Source organism: Micropterus salmoides, unplaced genomic scaffold, assembly GCF_014851395.1.
Source record: "Micropterus salmoides isolate LMB-PRFRI ecotype aquatic unplaced genomic scaffold, ASM1485139v1 Ms_hic_scaffold_1788, whole genome shotgun sequence".
Lineage (NCBI taxonomy): Eukaryota > Metazoa > Chordata > Actinopteri > Centrarchiformes > Centrarchidae > Micropterus > Micropterus salmoides.
In genome coordinates, this window is record NW_024040915.1 from 15,022 (window position 1) to 25,000 (window position 9,979).

The 9,979-nt window shown below is 39.6% G+C and overlaps 2 protein-coding genes across 2 annotated transcripts; both read left to right on the plus strand.

Moving 5' to 3' along the window:
* Positions 1-220: 220 nt before the first annotated feature.
* Positions 221-2,470, plus strand: ccndx (cyclin Dx). Its single transcript, XM_038726053.1, has 4 exons — positions 221-487; positions 606-821; positions 1,739-2,065; positions 2,321-2,470. Exons 1-4 carry the CDS (start codon positions 221-223, stop codon positions 2,468-2,470), a joined length of 960 nt encoding a protein of 319 aa, XP_038581981.1.
* A 684-nt stretch (positions 2,471-3,154) lies between these two features.
* On the plus strand, positions 3,155-9,407 carry nucb1 (nucleobindin 1; the record flags this gene model as incomplete). Its single annotated transcript, XM_038726052.1, is given in 11 exon segments — positions 3,155-3,401; positions 5,313-5,436; positions 5,529-5,636; positions 5,771-5,903; positions 6,847-6,950; positions 7,244-7,429; positions 7,528-7,618; positions 7,699-7,757; positions 7,951-8,043; positions 8,159-8,248; positions 9,237-9,407. Coding segments are annotated over 10 exon segments (1,155 nt in total), but the record flags the coding sequence as incomplete, so codon positions are not given.
* Positions 9,408-9,979: the final 572 nt, after the last annotated feature.

The following is a 9,979-nucleotide window of genomic DNA, read 5'->3' on the forward strand; positions in this document are numbered from 1 at the left end:
TCTTCCTCTCCCTGCTGGGTATAAAACTCAGAGACGATAGTTGAAGAGTGAAATTAAGCAGCGCATCACATGAAGTCAAAACTATTTCTGCAGGGGTTTCCCAACATCCGGTTACCTGCATAACATCAAGATTCCTCTGGTGACAGAGGGACACTAGCTGCTGCGCTTCTTTCCCATTTGGACGTAAAAAAGTTCATATTTTACCCAGCAGGCTGTGCAGATGGACAGAGGCATGTCTCTGTCTCTGTGGTGTGAGGAGGTGGAAGACATCAAGGGTCAGGACCAGAGCCAGACTGAGGCACAAGGCCAGGGCCACATCATGGGCTCGCCTCAGCTGCGGGCCGCCTGGGACCCCACAGTGTCCGGGCATCGTGTGATCCAGAGGCTGCTTCATGTGGAGGAGAGGTACATGCCCTCCATGCTCTACATCACCCTCATCCAGCGGGATCCAGAGCGCAGGGAGGAGCTCGCCAAATGGGCCCTGGAGGTATGAAACTCTCTCATGCTCCAGTTTGTCAGTTGTCCTCGTGGTGCCAGATAAATTATGTCATCGTGGCAGTTGTGATGCTGATGTCTCACATCTTTTTTTTTTTTCTTCTCTTCAGGTGTGTTGTGAGTGCGGCTGTGATGAAGCAGTGTTCCCCCTGTCTGTCTCTCTGATGGACAGGTTCCTGTCTGACTCTTTGTCTCTACCTGTCTCACCATACTGCCTGGCTGCCGGCTGCATCCTCATCGCCTCCAAACTCACGGAGTGTGACAACATCACCGCCGATACTCTCTGTGCTGCAGCTGAATACTGCTTTCAGCCTTCCAACCTGCGGGTGAGTCAGTCCAGCATACACGCATGTGTTTAAAAACATGCTTGTTTAAGATCTTATACTCAGAGTTGTAGCTGTAGCTGTCTCTGTACACCCTTTAAGAATTCTGCTCTGGAGCCTCTTTGGAAAGGACCCTACTAGAGTCCTTTCCAGCTGCGAGTCCCTCATATTATCATAGCCTTTAAGCCAAATCACAAGGGCATTGCATATAAGACCATAAAATCAGTTAAAACTTGATTTTAAATGTAGAATGGTTTTATTCTAAAGAATTGTGAAAATATTTTGATTTGTCTTTTTTAATGGTTATGAGGCTTTAGCACATCCATCAACTGGATACAAGCCCATTTAAAACTACACAATCCAATCCAATTGGGCTACATCTAATTTTTTTCTTTTTAAATTACGGATTTATTTATCGCATATTAATTAAAATTTATTCTGTAAATTAGAAAAAGTAATGAAAGACGCCTCACAAGTTACCAGAGCCTAAAATTATGCATATGGACCATTTAATCTGCCTGTTATTTTTTCCATCAGTCAATTACACGTTTGGTCTATGAAATCACAATCACAGTTTCCCAGGTCTCATAGCGATGTCTTCAAATGTCTTCCCGCACTAGAAGCTAGAAGCTAGAAAGAGAAATTGTAGCATTTTTTCACTATTTTTGCTTGATAAAAGATGATTAATCAATATAGTTGCCATCAACTGACTCATCTTGACTCAATACTTCAAATCAGTATTGGTACTTTCATCCAATTTTAATTTAAAGTGTATGGTTAATTAGTGATGTGGTCACCAGTTGAAGACCATATGTATAAGATCTATCAAAATATAGCAATAAATAAATCCCTTATCTATTTTCAGTTGTACCATTACACAATCACTTCTGATTCCTAAAAGCACCTATTCCCTCCATTAGGAAATGGAACGTGTCATCCTCGCCACCCTCCGATGGGATACAGCAGCAGTGACTCCGCAGGACTTTCTCCCACATTTTCTTGCCTCCGTGGAGGAGACAGGAGATGGAGACAGTAGTGACTCAGAGGAGGGTCTGCTCCCCACCCTGCGGCGGCACAGCGACACGCTAGCCGCCATGTGTGCCTGTGACTCCCGTTTTCTGGGAGCACCACCATCACTCGTTGCTGCAGCATCACTGAACTGTGCACTGCGAGGTCTGGGCAACAAGGGCCCCACTCACCTGGCAGTTATGAGTGAAGCCCTGGCGGAGCTCTGCCAGACTGACCTGGTGAGTACACCTGCAAAGTCTGAGGCTGTACATAGGCCTGTTTATTTTTACATTTTATTTTATTTTCATATGATTTTGTCAGATTTAGGATTGGGGTTTTTGATTTGTTTTTTGCAGAGCTTGAGACTTGCAAGAATAAAGAGTTTTAATCAAAGAGACTTGTGTTTTGAGGGATCTGTTTATTTTATAGTCATGCCAACTGCAGGAAGATACTTGCTTCTAATTCAAAAACCATTTATTTGTCTTGCTTCCTAGGCAGTGCTGCAGTGCTACAGTGAGATGATTGAATATGCCCTCCGACAGCGGCTGAGGAGTGGGCTTCAGCAGGGCCCCATGGAGAAAGATGAAGAGGTGGAGAACGAGAGGGCTGGGACACCTACTGACATGAGAGAGATTGATTTCTAAACACTAAATCAGCTGTTGCATTGAAAGTTTGAATCAATCAAAACCTCTGAACCACAAGTTCATCAGTCAAACTGATACAAATTGATTATGACCTCAAAATGCTCTGACAAGTTTTTATATTTTGAAATGATTTTATTGAGTGACTGTTAATTTATTTTTTGCTTTATTTATTGTGAACATTTTTGCAACTGTGTGTTTTCCATGTGCCATATTTTTATTATTTCAATTAATTTTATTGTAGTCCTAGATGTTATTTTGATGCATACTATTTATATCTTTTATTTATTATCACGTGCAATTGTTGACTCTTTGCTGTTAATTTATTTAAATTTGCCATGAATTTGTGTTTGTGTACTGAATTAAATATACAACAGATCTATTTTTCAAAGCAATTAAACGTTTAAAACGTTTGTACATATTTGGATCCATCTATTATTTGTCAATGGTGTAATGCTGCCTTCACTTACTATTCCTAGGCTGGTACTTGTGAGCTCTACGCTTACCCACTGAAAGAACAGTGACAAGAACAAATGTGTTTGTGGCTTTATTCCATGAAGTGCCAAATTTTTCATTATGAGTTGACATTACTTTCACTATCGCCACTAACAATTCGATAAGTTTTATCATTATCAAAAAGTTATATTATTTCCGATAGTACCTGAAGGCAGCACAGTCGGCCGGTGCTGGAATCTTATGACGTCATTTTTACCCGACACACATATTTGTCGTGTTTTGAGCATTGGACCAGATATTAACAACATACGTGCCGTAACGTTAAGACCGGAGATCTTTTAAGATATGTTGTGTTATAACAAATTTTAATTGTGGTTTTAATATCGGCGGATCTTTAACGAAGAATTCAAAGAAAATCGGGAGATATTATTGAACAACGCAGGAAGAACTGTGCTAGACGCCTAACGTTATCGCTACGGTAATGGACACCAGACCCTGTTAAGTTATTATATCACCTGTAAAATTATGTTTTTAGAACTGTTAAGGTTGAAAATGTTGAAATAAGATCAGCAGTTCAGTCATGCCCCTGATTTATTCTCACAGGTGATCACAACCTTTTCACGTTGGATTCTTCCACGTCACGCATCCGTGTTGTCCAATTTTAAGCTAGTTAACGTTAGCTAACTAGCTACTGACATGAACAATACCATAATACTAATATATCCGAATGATATATTCCATTACTTTACACTTCTGTCGTGTTAAACTCAATTTATCCTGATAATTCAGCTAAAAAAAATAGTTTTTTCAGCTCAAAATTTACAGTTACCGCCAAACTTCACTTAAGAAATCTGATATTTCTGTTTCCTCTTAACGTTATTCTATGAAGACAGACACGTCTAAAAATGAAATATTTTAAACTTTAACAAATCTATAAAGTCTCCTGGTAAATTCGGCATACAGTGTAGACACTAGCCACCAACCAGAATGTTTTCAATAGTAACTTACAAGTACAAGTAAGTTATGATCGAGGTTACTGTCAGTCAGCCAGGTGTGGTTTATACCATAGGTTTGTACTTGAGTCATTTTATAGTTGGGGACAAATTGAAACGCAATATGATAAACACTGTGTGCACCTTAAATGAAAGTCTGATACTGGTCATGTGGCGGATACATTGCCCTTGTTGCCCTTGTCTTCTGTTACGCTGAAAAGATCTACAGATCAAATCCAGCATACAAAGCTTAAATGCAGCAGTGTTCAGGCAACAATAAACCAAACTTGGTGAAATACTATACTGTCTGACACACCTGTCCACTGCAGACAGCAGGCAATGACCAGAAATCTTAATAGTGGTATAACAATTTATACTGTATATGAATAACCAGATTACTCAATGTTTAAAAAGACAATGTAAAATCTTAAATAAGACAAAGAAACTATTGTTTTATATTTGTTCAGCGAACCTGCATACAACCCAGGTACTGGTGAGAACTGACACATTACAACAGTGGTTTCCAAACTTTGAGGTACCCCCACAGCCCTGTCAAGGGAACGATCCTTCAACAATCACACCTATCATGTACCAAATGTATATGTTTTTCACGCAATTTAAGTGTCAGTGTAAAGGTTGATTTGGCTACTGCCATACAAGCTGATGTTCCAACCATTTAACCGTTAGTTTTGGCTAATCATTAGGAGGGCTGCAACTAACAATTATTGTCAATGTCAATTATTTTCTCGCTTAACTGATCAGTTGTTCAGTCTGTAAAATGTCAGAAAATGGTGAAAGATGTCGATCCTTGTTTTCCAAAGCCCACAAGGACGTCCTCGGATGTTGTTTTGTCCACAGCCCAAAGATATTTGGGAGTTTACTGTTATAGAGGTGTAAAGAAACCACAAAATATTTACATTTAAGAATTTTACTCAAACCGATTATCAAAATAGTTGACAACTAATCGACTAGTTCATCGATTAAATGTTTGCAATAAATTTGAACCATTTATTTTTTATTATTCATTAGCCTGCATTTAGCTACCTGTTTAGACTTATGTGCTCAATAAGTAGTTTACACTCACTCTTACATAATTGCAACAGGTACAGTGGTGTGCTGGCGTTACAGCTGCCTTAATATGTGGATATATTCTTTTAATACAATAATAAATTACATTTTTTCTAATTTGTTGGGTTTATTTGCAATCTTTTCATGTACCCCCTGACAACTGCAGAAGTACCACTGGTTGGGTATCACTGCACTACAAAATAATCGTCTTGGCTAGTTTTTATTTCTCACTCGCCTCTGTCTCTTATTCTTTTCTGTGGTAAGATTGTAGCTTTTCTGTCACAGTTTTGCACTCAATATTGTAATATTCATTGTTTTCTATTTTGAAGGAAGATGAACGTGAAACCTGGCTGGCTGCTGCTTTTGTCCATCGCTGTTGGGGTCTGGTCAGTGCCTATTGATCGCAATGTAGGCAACCAGGAAGCAAAACAGGAAGTGCAAGAGGAGAACGGGGTAATGGTCTCGATAGTATCGTCATAATATTAGTTTTAGTTGAGATTCAGTTTGTTTGTGAACAACCTGTTCTTTACAACACCCTCTTGCAGGACACTGGCCTGTACTACGACAGGTATCTCAGAGAGGTGATTGAGGTTTTGGAAACAGACCCTCACTTCAGAGAGAAACTGCAGACAGCAAACACCGAGGACATCAAGGTCGGCTTCCATTTCTTACTCTTCCTGCCTTCGTTGTCACTCACAAAGTGTCCTTGTTTACATTTCACAGGTATCAAGAAGATCTGACAATTAATCTGTTCTTCTCACCTGTGATGTCTTGTGTTCTCCGTCAGAATGGTCGTCTCAGTAAAGAGCTGGACCTGGTCAGTCACCATGTCAGGACTCGCCTGGATGAGCTGAAGCGTCAGGAAGTTTCTCGCCTCAGGATGCTGCTCAAGGCCAAACTGGACAGCACCAGCATACAGAGTGAGTTGTGTTTTCAGAGAGAGGGAGAGAGCATGTACTTTTTACCTGTATGTATAAGATCTATTTAAAGATCCCCAGAGGAAAATTGGATGGTTGACATGCAGAGAGAGGCATACAAATAACAAATACCAATGTTTAGTGTTATATTGTCTTTTTATTTTTATAAGTAGCTTTATTATTATATTATCAAATTTAAGTCATAACCTTTTGCTCCAAATGAATCACATTATTAATTTAATTTTGTACTCAAATTATATTATATGAGATGGACTAAAGCAGTATTTTTGCATTTGTGAAACTGTAATGTTTGTGTTTTTACTTGAAAAATAACTAAACTTATTACTTGAAAAGATTAACTTGGTACATTTTTGGTTTATCAACTAATCAACAGTTTAAATTATTATAATTATATTATTATTATAATTATCAATTCCTAATAACTGATTATTTCAACAATGTAGGCATTGAATCTTCATGGAGAGGTTTACAGTTTAAAATGGATACACCTACCACATACCACATTTTTAGGTTTGCAAATGCAAAATAAAACAACAACAGCAACTCAAATACATAAACATGCAAATATTCACTGTAAGCTGTAAACATTTTAATTGACAGATATGATAATTGAGGTATCATGTGCAGAATATTCTTGCAATTATTCATTGTAATCACTTATTATACTCTCTAAGTATAAATATACAAATACAATGTGTTAGTTTTCACTATCAGCGCATAGAAACAGCATAATACAAAAGCATCTCGTGTAAAATGTTATCCATTCCTTGCATAAATATACATATGAATGCAAATTAGTAGAGTTAGTAGTGATAAGGGAATGTAGCCTCCATACAGAGCTGTGTTGAGTATGTACAGGACATAATGGAAGTCATGTCAAAAGTGCAGCATGTATTTGGTAATTGTGTATTTGTCTTCTGTGAAGCCCTTCAGATGGACCACGCCTCCCTGCTGAAGCAGTTTGAACATCTGGATCCCCACAATCAAAACACCTTTGAGGCCAAAGACCTTGAGCTGCTGATTTCGACGGTAAGATCCTTCAGCGATAAATTAGAAACTGTGTTTTTGTTGGCCCCTGAGAGTGTAAAAGTCTTTCCATCCTGCTGACCACAGGGAAGTGATGAACCCCCCTCCCATTTCAGCAGAATCATTACACTGATCAGACTCAAGGGTGCTTCAATTACAGGTCAAAACAGTACGGCAGACCTGACTGACTGATTGTTGCAGACAGCAAGAAGTTTTTGTTTTGTATTAAATCCACGTTTGATTAAAAGCTTCAAAGAATTCCAAGGTGACAGCCGCCTGTCGGGCTTTTTGTCTAGGCCACCAAGGACCTGGAGAACTATGATGCCGAGAGACACGAGGAGTTCAAACGCTACGAGATGCTGAAGGAGCACGAGAGACGGGAGTACTTGAAGAGCCTGGACCAGGAGAAGAGGGAGAGAGAGGAGAAGAGAATGGAGGACCTGAAGGAGAAACACCGCCAGCACCCCAAAGTCAATGCTCCGGTAGGCACAAATGCATTCATGTTAGCGGTTTTGAGTGAAAGTGAATCAAGCTCTCTTACATTTTTTTCATCTTTCTGCTGTGTTTTCCCCACACTCAGGGTAGTGTTGCTCAGCTACGGGAAGTTTGGGAGGAGACGGACGGACTGGATCCCCAGGAGTTCAACCCAAAAACATTTTTTAAACTGCATGGTGAGTTCTTGTAACCATATTCTTGTCAAGCTAATAAGTTTGATATGAGCAAAATTATTTTTATTTTCTTCCCTGTTTAGATACAAATGAAGATGGCGTTTTAGATGAGCAGGAATTGGAGGCTCTCTTCACTAAAGAGGTGAGGAAACCTACAGTACATCATGGCTTCTTCAATTTTACTTTGAGTTTGCCAAAACCTCAAGGTTTTAAAATGAACACCCTGATGAAACCCCTTGAAATGCCATGACAGAAAATCAAAAATGGATGATCATCTATTTGAAAACACAGCTGTTTCGTAAAAATAGCTAACATCTGTTATTTCCCTCCTCCAGCTGGAGAAGGTCTACGACCCGAAGAACGAGGAAGATGATATGATGGAGATGGAGGAAGAAAGGCTAAGGATGAGGGAGCACGTCATGAAGAATGTGAGTCTAAATTATTTACTTTTATCTTTCCGCTCTTGTTTTCATTGTTTGCCCAGCCTCCACTTTTCTCTCTGTTCTGCTTCAACTGATGCAGTTTACGTCTCTGTGTTAAAAGGTGGACGCTAATAAAGATCGTCTCGTCAGCCTGGAGGAGTTCCTCAAATCCACAGAGAAGAGGGAGTTCAATAATCCCAGAGAGTGGGAGGTAAAGAGCCCAGAGGTGGCCTAAAGGTTGGGGAAGTGGGCAGGTGATTGGACAGTCCGTGGTTCAAATCTCAGCACAAGCCGGGAAGGTGTAGGTGGAAAGGTTTAATGGCTAATGCTACACTTTCTCTCATCAACTTGCACATTTGGAGCTGCTCCCACAAGCGACTGCTGTGAATAGACGTAATGTTACGTTTAGTTAAAAGAGCACTCCGCCAATTTAACATAGTCAGACTCATGAAGGATCGAGATTGATGCAGCAGAACAAGCAGATATGGTCTTTGTTGTTCCACACATTCTTCTTCCTTATTAAAAAGTGGCGGTGTGTTATGCTAGTAGCAGCTAACGTAGCCTCAAGCAGAGATGAGGAGCAGGCTACTCAGGCGTAGTAAGCTTACTTCTTTTTAACTCCACACGCCAAGATTCAACTTGCAGTCTTCAGACTTATCCTCATCACTCACAGTAATATAAAGGAATAAAAGGTTTTATATTATCAAGTACTAGTATGTGTAAAATCAAATACTTTCCCCTTTAACTTGCTTAGTTAAATAAGCGAGTGTGCACATCAGGACTGGATTCTTAACAGGCTTGTGTAAATGTGTCATTGTCGAAATTATCCTCAGCTTCAGTGAGTGAGTTTTAATGTGATGAAAATATCACATTTTTTATAATAAGCAGCAGGCAACTGGCAAGAACCATAATATAGATTTGGTTGTGCTGTACCACTTCAAGTAGGGATTATGATTTTTCATTAGCAAAACTCACTACAGTGGACTGTATGCCTATGCCTAACTTTTCTGGTAAAATATGTAGATATAATATGTACATATGATAAGTAAAGATAGAGAATTGCAACTAAAGCAGGACCGACTGATGGGGTTTGCGTACATCAGAATCAAGAAGGTTTAGGAATTAGTTTCAGAAACAACATTAGTTTTTACAAACCCATAACATTTTAATAGTAGTGTAAATTCCTGCCATCTCTCTAGACCCTGGACACCAAGCCGGTGTACACGGACGAAGAGCTCCAGCGGTTTGAGGCCGAACTCCGGGACAAAGAGGAAGAGCTGAAGAGGAGGGCGGAGACTCTGCATCAGGAGCAGGAGCTGCTGAAGGAGAGAGGCAAAGCCCTGGAGGCCCAGAGGAGAGAGTACCAGCAGGTAACTGAGCCACCATGTCAGTCACAGCTTTATAATCATCTCAGACAGGACTAAAAGAGCGGATCTATTGACGTAAATTGAATGATAGTGGTCAAACTTGAGCAACAATTTTTAGCCTTAAAGGGTAACTTCGTTTTTTTTCGACTTGGACCCTATTTTCCTATGTTTTTGTCTCTATGTGACTAATTGGGTAACATTGAAATTATTAAGCGAGCGTGCTGCAGTCGGCAGTAGCGAAATAGCACTGCAACGTAATCCTTGCGGGCTATGGAGCCTTGTCAGAGGAGCTCTACTAAAGTGCTTGTTTTTGCCACTGACAGATTCAGATTGTTATTACAAGTGTCTGTCAGCATTTTAGAAAAAAAGGTCCATACAAACGTAGACATTATTTTAAACCGTAAGATCCTCTTTATTTAAACCAGAAACATTTTATTTAGTCATTATATTGCTCTTGTCAAAGCCACCATACTCCCTTGACAAAAATAGTAAGTGGTCTAGGTTGAAAAAATACCAAAGTTACTCTTGAATAACATGTAAAGGTAATAATTCAATTACATTTTCTTCAATTTCAG